General features: G+C 49.6%; 1 protein-coding gene across 1 annotated transcript in view; it reads left to right on the top strand.

Annotated features, from left to right (window-relative positions):
- The first annotated feature begins 1,227 nt into the window (after positions 1-1,227).
- PTGIS (prostaglandin I2 synthase) overlaps positions 1,228-11,290 on the top strand; it is a 41,363-nt gene continuing 31,300 nt past the window's right edge. The window contains exons 1-2 of the mRNA XM_036902020.2: positions 1,228-1,385; positions 10,166-10,289. Coding sequence (XP_036757915.2) covers positions 1,309-1,385; positions 10,166-10,289 — 201 coding nt within the window. The 5' untranslated portion in view covers positions 1,228-1,308. The remainder of the gene's footprint in view (positions 1,386-10,165; positions 10,290-11,290) is intronic.

The raw sequence follows: 11,290 nt of genomic DNA, 5'->3' as shown, positions 1-11,290 counted from the left end.
GAGGTGGGAAAGAGTTTGGGGAAGGACAAAAGATGAGTGTGGCTGGAGCAGAGTGGGTGAGGCGGAGTAGGGGCACATGAGGTCAGAGGGGTAAAGGTGAGAGGGGGCCATGCTCTGGGTCGCGGGGTGTGCTCCGGGTGAGGTGGAGCCACGGAGGGTTCTGAGCAGGATTCAGTTACAGGTTCTGATTTAGGTCCTCACAGGATCCTTCTGACCACTGTGGGGAGAACAGACGGTAGAGGAATGAGGGTGGAAGCCAGGAGACCAGCAGGAGTAACAGCTCCTTCAGCGGGCTCGTGAGGGGGTGAAATGAAGCCTGCCTCAGTCCATCCAGCTGCGAGTGGCAAACCTAGGATTAGAATCCGACCTTCTAGTTCCCAGCCCCACCCACTAGTTCACAAAACTCACAGGTGCCAGGCACTCGTTGGTTCGCGACTGTTTACTGACAAGCTCTCATCAATTCCTCACAACAACCTGAGGTAAGTTCAACTGTGACCTGTCCCCAAATAAGTAACCGGTCTCAGAGAGGGGACATTACCTGCACAGGTTTCCCAGGGTGTAAAGGGAGGGGTGGTGGCCGGGATGGTGCTCTGAGGCCCAGGCCTGCAGGCTGGGAGCCCAGGTTCTAACCAGCACCCAGGGTGGTCTCTGGCAGAGCCACGGGCCCTGGAGGCACGCATCCTAAGCGTCAGGTAGTTGTGGTAATGGCCACCATATCCTGAACCCTTACTACGCTCCAGGGACAGGTGTGGGTGCCTTATACTCTGGTTTGTCCGCACAGCAGCTGAGGACATTGGGATTCAGAGCCAAGTGGCCAGGAGCTCTGACAACCCCTTGGCTACAGGTATTGAAGGTCATATACCAGGAGGTATAATCCAGCCTAACTCCTCTCTGCCCAGACCAACAGAAAACTCAAGGCCTCCATCTGTGCCAGGCGGGTCTGGCATGTGGAGGAGGCTGGGCTGTGCAGGCTGTTCAGGTGGAATGTGGCGGGAGGGCCAGCCCGCCCTCCCCACGGAGTTGCTCCTCTCCCACCAAGTCACCCTCCCCGCCCACCCTCCGCATCCCTTCCCAGTGTCCCCCTCCCTCCCCGACAATGGCCACCCCGCCTGTGACCGCCCTTTCCCCACTCCCCTCACTCCCAGCCTCTCTGCCTCCTGGCATCCTCCCTCCGCACTCCCGCCCCTCCCCCCTCTCCCACCCCCTCCCGCAGAGCCCCGCCCCCAGGCCCCGCCCCCGCCCCCGGCGGCCGGCTCCGGCGGGAGAGGACCCCGGGCCCCCGGCCGCACGGCCCGCCGCGCTCCGGCCATGACCTGGGCCGCGCTCTCCGGCCTCCTGGCCGCGCTGCTGCTGCTGCTGCTGCTGCTGACGACGCGCCGCGCGCGGTGAGTGTCCCGCACCCCTCGGCGGCGGGGTCCGCGCGGAGCGGGGGCGGGGTCCCGGGCAGCCGCCCCGCGCCGCAGCCTCCGTCCCCCCGGGTCCCGCGCCTCCGCGCTCTCCCAGCACTGGGCGCCCCGCTCCTCGCGCCGCGACGGGACGGGCGAGGCGAGGCGGGGGCGCCGAGGGGTGCCCCCCACCGGCCCCGCATCCACCGTCCACGGGGTCCCCCGGCCGGACGGGGGGCCGGTGTGCTCGGGGTCTCCCTCTGCCGGGGAGAGTCAGGCCCGGAAAGGGGGTCCCCACGGAGGTCCCACAGCCCGCAGGGCGGACCCGGGCTCAGACGTCCCAGCTTCCGAATCCCACAGGTTTTCCTGCCCCACTGAGAATGTGCAATTTAGGAGAAAAAGTAAAACCCAGACTCCTCAAATCAGGGAGATGGCAGTGTGCCTTTTACTTTTTACAAGATATTTAAAATTAAAGTGAATTGCACGAAGAATAGCTGGATATATTTGACTTAAAGCAAGTATTTATTCCGTTATAGATAAGACTGAAGCCCTTCTAATCACCCTTCCTGACAGTTCCAAATCTTTCCTGTTGATCAGTTTGGGAGGAAACTTCCAGATTTTTTTAAAGTACACTTTTTATTTTGGACTGGTTTTATATTTACAGAAAAGTTGCAAAGGTTGTACAAAGAGTTCCCAAATACCCCTCATCCAGTTTCCTCTACTGTCAACATTTACATTATTATGGTACATTCCTCAAAACTAAAACACCAACAACTGTTGCTATTAATCAAACTTGACTTTATTTTAATTTCATCAGTTTTTCCGTTAATGTCCTCTTTCTGTGCCAGGATCCGGTCCAGGTACCATGCTGCCTTCACATGTCCTAGCTCCTTAGTCTCCCCAGCTGTTTTTAAAATTACTCTTGCACATATATGTGGGAGCATGTAGATAATACTGGGCAGTGTAAGTGTTGGTGTGTTTAAATCAGAGTCTCTGAAAATTCCAGAAATTTTCTGAAAACTTTTTACTTTTAAACAGTATGTTCACTGAATTTCCAAATAATAAGCTCAAGATATTTCTCTTCAACTGCTAGACACATTTTCAAGTGAAATTTAAAATCATATATTTAATCATTTGCCTGGAAAAAAGTAAGAGAGAAAAAGGAGGCAACAACTACTTTCCCTATGAAGAAACGAATTATTGTTCCTAAGTTGCCAAGCTTTTTGGAAACTCTGTGTAGAGATGTTTTCAGACTTACATTGGCTTTTTTCACTCCAGATTTTAGTTTTGACATCCGTCCATGTTGCTACATGGAGATCTAATTCATTATTTTGATCTTCTGTGTAATATTCCATACTACTCTTTTTTTCCTTTTTTATTCCTGTTCCTATTGATGGGGTTTTAGGTGTTTTGCTCTTTGAGACAATGTGCTGTGGTCTTCCTGTGGGGCACTTGATCTGTGCTTTTTTTCTGGGGTAGATGAGGGCAGCTATAAAATATGTGGTTTCTGGGAGGCAGGATGCCTGGGTGCTCAGCATATGGAAATTCCCAGCATCTAATAATAAGTTGAGTAGCCACTCTCTGTCTCAGTTTCCTAATCTTTGAAATGGGGATGATGATAACAGCAGGTGAGAGTAGAATTGCTAAAACATTATTTTAACTCATTCTTGTTATCAGTCCAGAGAGCTAATTTATCTTTGAGGGTGACTTGTTGATTTTTATATCTGTGGATGGCTTAGGAGGGTCAACAAGTGGATATTGAGGAGAAGTGTGGGTAGAGGGGTCACTGGTAGCTGGAGGGAAGTTGTATGGATCCTGGGAACCCCAATTCAGTCCCCCAATCTCATTTTCTCCTCGCAGCTCAGCTCGTGGGGGGGGCACTCTTGTTACTCCCATTTTACAGAGGACAAAACTGAGTCTCACAGCTAAGTTAGGCAACTTGCCCAGTGTCTGCCTGGATTAAAAATCTGGGCTACAAGAATTTTTATTTCCCGGGAAAAATGAATTTTCACTCTTCCCACATCTTTTTTTTTTTTTTTTTTGTAATCTGAACTACCAGAAGTCTTAGAACCACATGAGGTTAATAAGATACTAAGAGATGAGGCTACAACCATTAGATTTTAAGGAAGGGCAGTCAATCAAGTGTTGGAAACAGTTGGATGACACTGGTAATGTGTAGACCATGATCTAAAGTTTGGGTCAAAACAAGCAAATCCTGTGCCCAACCTTAACAGCTGAGGCTTAGAAAAACAAAATGACCTCCTTAAGGCCACACAAAATTGAATTATATCCCACATCTAGTCAGTTCCAAAATTCATGCTTTTCCTAGTTAAAAAAAAAAAAGCACTACTTCACCCAGTCAGCAACTGTCTATTCCTTGCTTTTTTTAGTTCTAAAAAATTTTCAATTATACACAAAAATAAAAAGAATAGTATATGTACCCATCACCTTGATTTGATAATTTTTTTAAAATTACAGTTGTCATAATATTTCACCACCAAATATTTCAGAATGTCTGTCAAAAAACAATGACAATTCAATTCTATTCTGTTGCCTGAGAATATATTTTTTTAAATCTTAGTATCATCTAATTCCCAGGGCAAATTCAAATTTCTCCAATTATGGCAAAGATTTTTAAACCCAGTTCAGGAACTGTGAGCATTTTCTCCTAGGAGAGGTGATGAGAGAGGAATTAGGAAGCCTTGGACTGGGGACTCGGAGTCTGACGTCTGTGCCCCTTGGGGCTAACGATCTACCGTGTGGGTATCAGGAACATTCTTCCTGCTTTCTGGGCCCTAGGTTCTCCGTGTGTACTCTGCGATGGCTCTTGTAGCTGGTCTCTCAGGCCCCAGCCAACTTCACCAGCCTGAGGGCACCTGCCTTGCCCTTTGGCCTTTTGTGGCTACTGTAGGGGGCATTGGAAGAGGTTTCCTGGGTGGGAGGCCCCTTTTCTGGGGAACAGTGACCAGAGTGGTATCAGGTGAGGGTTCTTGATGGCTCAACAGCACATCTGGGCCCTTGTAGGATATTGAATTTCTAGGCACAAATAAATGTGTCCTGTTCTGACATGCATGAACCAGAGGTCACCAAATGGTAGTCTGTGGCTAGATGGGTCTGCTGTGTACCCCACAGTACACGGAGAGAAAATTCCACCCACAAAATGCCAGATTTCCAGTTTCTCGTGAAATATTGGAAGATCTAGCAACACCTACCTGGGACTTGGTAGTATAGCCCTCTCTAAACCTCGCCACCGACACCACTACTCCCTATTGCCTCTCCAACATGCGTCTATTTATCACTGTACTTGCTTTGTTTTGTCTTATATTGAGAAACAATTCTCTGAATCCATATCTATTACAGAAACAGGAAAACAAAAACTAGATTAAGATGGTCACATGCTTTTTCGAACATTGGAGGGAAAGAAGGGGGTAATGGAAGAAGGTTAATGGCAGACAGTCTTTGGGTGAGCTCTGGAGAAATAATGGGATGAGCAGTTTAAACAGAAGCTCAGGTTGTCCCTGCCCAGCTGGGCAGAACCCAGACCCCTGCTGTTACTCCCTTAAGTCTTCCCAGAGCCTGAGACCCTGAATCCAGTTGAAAGTGCTGGGCAGAGAGGTTGGATGAGTCACCAGCATTGCACAGGCAAACTAATACAGCTTCTGCTCTGTGCAATCCAGAATGTGGACTGGGTGTCAGGTGCTGAACCTACATTAGTCCCCATAACACTCTTAGCAACTGTGGGAGGCAGAAACCAGCTCACTGAGCACCAGCTGTGTATGTGATTCACTCATCTGACAGTGCCAGGCACTGTTCTAGGTGCTGCTGGGGTCAACAAGTGCCTGCTGCCATGAACTTCCAGCCAATGAAGGTGTGATATTTCAGGGTACAAAGGTGCATGATACCCAACCGTGGCTCTTTCCCCCAGTTTGCAAAGGGTTGAGTGGGAGAGACAGGACAGGACAGGAGGCTGGCAGTGGCACCTGCCAGTGAGAAAAGGGCATTTTTTGGAGGAACCTACATAATGGGCATTAAAGCTCCAGGGGGGATTCAGAAAAAGTGCCTTGGTATCTGAATCGGGAAGGGCAGGCGACGATCAGTCGGCTGTGTGGGCTGGAGCTGGGATGAGAGGGTCCAGCCCTACATCCTTCTCCCCAGGGCCTGGCAGTAATTCAAAACAGTGAGAGTGACAGTGGGTGAGGCTAGAGACCGCAGGCCCTAAAATAGAGCCTCCTTTGCCCCTGCTGGCCGCTGACTGAGTCACTGGAATGTGGCCTGGGCCTGAGCTGGATTCAGGGTCTGCGGCTGGAAGAGCCGGCCAACCATATCAGGGTCAGACGTCTCGGCTCCCGGCTTCCTGCCTTTGTCTGCGCCTTCTTGGGGCTTTTCTGGGGAAAGAGGAAAGCTGCCAGATACAACACCTGGCTCTTTCGGGGACAGCCTGGGCAAAGGGCAGAGAAAGGAAGCCCCAAATCTCAGGCCCTACATCTGGGCAGGTTGCTGAACCTCAGTTTCCCCAACTGCAAAATGCAGATGTAATGTTCCGATATAATGACTTGGAACCAGGGCAGCATCAAGAATGTAGGCCCTGCAGCCAGAACTGCCTGGACTAGAAACCCAGGTGCTCCGTGGTGGGCCCTTGGGCAAGCCCCTCTCAGCCCCTCTGAACCTCAGTTTCCTTCTCTGTAAAAAAGTAGTAATATAGTTCCTTCCTCAAGAGGTTAGGGGAGGATACACTGAGGTCCTGGGGTAAAGTGCTTAGCGCAGTGCCTCACACACAGTGAGAGCTCATTAAGTTAGCCGGTATTACCCGGCAGGAAACATGGAAAATGGATATGCCTGATAGATACTTGGTGCTCAGTAAATGGCACACAGAAGTCTGATTGGTTCTGCTTCTCAGACCCACCCCAGCTGCTCCGCAGTTACAAGGTGCCAGGCACTGTTTTACAACTCTCTGTCCACATCACAACCCAGTGTGGTTAGTAGTGTTACTGCTCTGGTTTCACACACAGAGAAGCAAAGTAACACAGCCAGAAAAAAGCATGGCTGGGATTTGAAGCCAGGAAGTGTGGTGCTAAAGTTGGGCTCATAGACAGCATGCCCTCCACCCCCTGGGCAGAAGTCGCCGTGTCTGCGCACTTTATGTTTAAAGCAGACTTTCTTCTCAGACCTGGGCTGGGAGAGGGCTGGTTCGCACCATGCTAACAGGTTATTCCAACCCCATGCTCTGCCCGTGTGACACATTTCCTTGGAGTGGAGCCTTCTGGAGAAGCTGCCTGGACTCAGTGGCTCACAAGGAGATGCAGAGAAAGGAAGGGCCCTGGCACCCCCTGGAAATCCCAGAGCTGCAACTTTGCAAGTCTCCTCAGGGATGGGCTCAGAGGCAGAGCGGGGGTGAGGGAGAGGGGAGCGTGTGGGACTTCCTGTTGCCTTCAGACCTCATCTTCGGTTCTGCTCCCATCGTTCCCCAGCCCTGGTCCTCAGATCTGATCATTCTCTCCATCTACCACCTGTCCCACCTCTTGGGTCATGTTGGTCCAGACCACAGGAACCAGAGGCAGGGAGGGAGGAAGGTAGAGGGTGAGGGGAAGAAGGCTACAGAGAAGCTGGGATCCCCTGGAACTCTGTGCTGGCGTGGCACAGAAGCCCCACTTTTTCTTCTTTGGGGTGGGGGTTGGATGTTAGGCCCAGCTCCTAGGGACGCTGGGGCCTGCATTCCCACCCGTAGTGTTCTCCCGGAGGGTCTCTGTGGGCTCTCCATTCTCTGTTGGGACCTTTGAAAAGCATATTCACAGTGCTTCCCAGCTCCTGCTTCAAACCCTCCAGTGGATCCCCATCCCACTTGGTGTAAAAGCCAGACCCCAGGGTCCTCAGGGCGTCTCCCAGATGGTCTCCTGCCTCCCACCCCCGTCTTCTCCTCTCCGGGCGTCACCTCACCGAGTGCGCCTTTGCCCTGCGATCTTCTCCCCGCTCGTCCCCGGTGCTCCCTTCCCCTGCGGGACATCTTTGCACACGTGGCACCTCCGTGGGGAGGCCCTCCCTGACACCTCCAGGCCAGCCACTCTCACTGTCTCACACCACCCTTCTTCCTTTTTTCTCTACTGAGATGTAAGTCGTGTACTATAAAACTTACCCTTTTAAAGTGTACAATTCCGTGGTTTTTACAGGATTGTGCAACCATCACCACTAACTCCAGAACTTTTCATCATTCCCAAAAGAAATTCTGTACCCATTAGCAGTTACTCTCCCTTCTACCTCCCCTCAGCCTCTGGCAATCACTACTTTGTGTCTCTATTGGGGTGCCTTTCTGGACATTCCGTACACGTAGAATCATACGATACGTGGCCTTTTGTGTCTGGCTTCTTTCACTTAGCATGATGGCTTTGAGGTGCTTACACTGCAGCATGAATCAGTACTTCACTCCTTTTTATGGCCGAGTACTGTCCCATGGCAGGGTTATATCATATTTTGTCTCTCCTTCATCAGTCAGTGGACATTTGGGTTGCTTCCACTTACTGGATGTCATGAATAATGCTACTATGAACAACAGTGTACAAAGTCAAGTATGAACATATGCTTTTCATTCTTTGGGGTTAGATTGCTGAACTGTTTAATGTTGAGTGTTTCAGAGAACTGCCAGGTTAGTTTCCAAAGCAGCTGCACCATTTTACATTCCCGCCAGAAGTAGGTGAGGATTCCAGTTTCTCCACATGCTTGTCAGCACTTCCTTCTTTTTTTTAAATTACGACCACTTAGTGAGTGTGAAGTGGTATCATATTGTGGCTTTGATTTGCATTTCCCCAAAGACTAATGATGTTAAGCACTGTTTCATGTGCTTACTGGCCGTTTTTGTATCTTCCTAAGAGAACTGTTCGTTCAAATCCTTCACACATTTTTAAAGTGGGTTTTTTTGTCTTTTCATTATTGAGTTGTAGCTCCTTTTTTTTTCTTCATCACACTTCTCACTTTCTGACATGTTTTGCCTTTTTGTTATTAGTCTGTCTTCCCTTATTAGCACGTAAGCTCCGTGAAGTCAGGCGTCTCGGGCGCCTGTCCTGTTCACTGCTGTATCTCTGGCACCCAGAACAATGCCTGCTTCACGGTTAAAGTTTGGTGAACAAGTGAATAAATCCACAGTGGGAAGAAGAGATGAGACGATCCACTTACTCAGCAGACTGTGAGCACCCGCCTTGGCAATATTGTGGGGCCTCTTTTGTGGTCACGTAGTCCTTCCCAGCCAACTGTCCCTCCTCACAGGTGGGGAGGATGAGTTGAGATGCCCATACATCGTGGGCGTGGCCAAGGGCAGGGCCCAGCGGAAGTGCAATGTAAGCTCGAGTATATTAGTTATCTCTTGCATAACAAATTACCACACACTTAGCAGCTCTGAACAACACCCATTTATTAGCTCATAGTTTGGTAGGTCAAAAGTCCAGCATGGTGTGGCTGGGCTCTCTGTTCAGAATCTTGCAAGGCTAAAATCAAGATGTCAGCCCCGCGACCTTCCTATCAGGAGCCTCTGGAGAACAATCTGGCTGAATTCAGCTCCTTGCAGTTGTAAATCGAAGCTCCCCCTTTGTGCTTGTCGTCAGCCAAGGTCCACTAACAGCTGCTAGAGGCCGCCTGCACTCCTTGCTACGTGGCCCCTTTCATCTTCAGAGCCAGCAACAGAGAATCTCCCTGTGTCAAATCTGTCCCATGCTTTGAGTCTCTATTTCTGGGAAGAGCCCTGTCCTGTTTAAGCCCTGTCCCCGCCTGGATTAGGTCATGCCCACAAAAGAGAATCGTTCTTTCTTGAAGTCAACTGTATCATCTGTCCCCTACTCAGTGGGAAGGTGTGGGTCATTGTGGGTCATCTTAGAATTCTGTCTACCAGAGTGAGCTACAAATATTGTTATATTCTCAGGAGTCCCTCTGCTCTCACAGATGATTCTGACCTTGAATTTTATACACATAACCTTCCCTCCCCATGGCTGAGCTGGCGTGTACCCCTGGGGCATCCCCACAGGCCATGGCCCTGGACTCTGGCCACTTGAGGAAACTTAGATTCTGCTGAGGGGCATTCAGGGGTCAGGGACGAGGCTGGCCCTTCCTCCGCCTTCTGCCTCTCAGTCATCCTCGCCAGGTTCATCCTTTCTCTGGGGGCATAGCAGGGAGTGTGAGAGGACCAAAACCCTGGTCCATGCTGGCTCAGGCAGAGCCCTCTGTTCTTACCCTACTGGGTTCTGCAAAGCTCTCCCACCCACAGAGAGGTGACCACCTCGATTGGGCTCCCTAACATGTATCAACATCAACTGTCATCCAGCGTCTGCTCTCAGCCCCTGGTAGTCCATCCTCTACTCAGCAGTGACAAGGATGCTAGAAAAACCGAAGCCAAATGCTGTCCCTGCTCTACTCCAAATTTTCCCACAGCTCCTACCTTAGTTGGAGAAAAAACTAAAAAGTCCTCACAGCTGCCTACAAGGCCCTGCATGGTCTGGCCCCTGTTACCACTCTGGCCTCACCTTCTCTGTGCTCCTTCCAATCCAGCCACACTGGCCTCCTTACTGTTCTTTGAACACAGAAGGCGTGATCCAGCCCGAAGGTCTTTGCACTTGTTCCCTCTGGAAGGCTTTTCTTCCACATGTCTATGTGGCTCCTCCTTCACCACTTTCAGATGTTTGCTCAAATGTCTCCTCAGGGAAGCCTGCCCTGCCCTTTCCATTTAAAATCACACCATGCCCTATACTCTTTGTCTTCTTTCCTGCTTTATCAAATGGTGATAAGTGCTGTGGCTTCTACAGGCGACCTGGCGAGCCTCCCCTGGACCGGGGCGTTATCCCCTGGTTGGGCTATGCCTTGGACTTTGGAAAAGATGCTGCCAGCTTCCTCACTAGGATGAAGGAGAAACATGGTGATATCTTTACTGTAAGTGCCCCTTGTGCTTCTTGTGATTGAAGGGGATGAGCAGCTGGGCCTTTTACACCTGGTGTCTGCTGATTCCTTTACATCCTTCTGTACACTAACGTGTCCATACAACATCCATCCAGTGGTCCAGCCAACTTTCTATCCATCTGTCCATCCAACACTTATCTAATATCCATCCCCTCATTATCCCTCTAGCATCTTCCCAACATGGAGCTATGTGGTCATTTGATGTCTACCCAATAATTGTATATCCATCCAACTGACCTCTATTCATCCATTCAACTTTGATTTATCCAACAGCCATTGGTCCATTCATCCAACATCTATCCTGCCTCTTTATCTGATATCTAAAGAGCATCCTTCCATCCTAATATCCACCCAACATTCATTTATATATTCCACTTCCAGCAGACCTCCATTTATGCACTCATCCATCCCAACATCTGCCTGTCCATCCATTTATCCATCATCTATCCCTCCATTTGTCTACCCACATTTATCCAGCATCCTTCCATTTATGTACCTAACATCCATTCAACTTTCAGCCATATATTCAATTTCTGCCAATTTCCATTTATCTGCCCATCTTTTCATCCATCTGCCACTATCCACCTAACATTCAGTTATCTATCCATTCAATATCCAATATCTGCTCACTTAGTATACACCTGTTTATATCTCCATCCATCTGTCCATCCATCCATCCATCCATCCATCCATCCATCCATCCATCCAAACAACCACCACCCATCCTTCCACCTTCCATGTATCCTTTCAACTTCCATCCATCCAGCATTCATCCTTCAATCTGTTAACCCAATTCTGCTTAGCATCCTGACTTCCATGTACCTAACATTCATCCATACATTTAGTTTCGAGCCAACCTCTGCTGCCCATCCATCCATCTTTCCATCAAACATAAATTCACTGATATATCCTTCCATGTATTCATCCATTTAATAATACTGGCCTGAATTTTATAAGAGAGTTTGATTAACATG

The sequence above is a fragment of the Manis pentadactyla genome, chromosome 5, assembly GCF_030020395.1.
Source record: "Manis pentadactyla isolate mManPen7 chromosome 5, mManPen7.hap1, whole genome shotgun sequence".
Taxonomy (NCBI): Eukaryota; Metazoa; Chordata; class Mammalia; order Pholidota; family Manidae; genus Manis; species Manis pentadactyla.
Note: the sequence above shows the minus strand (reverse complement) of the source record. Positions and strands in the feature narration are given on the sequence as shown.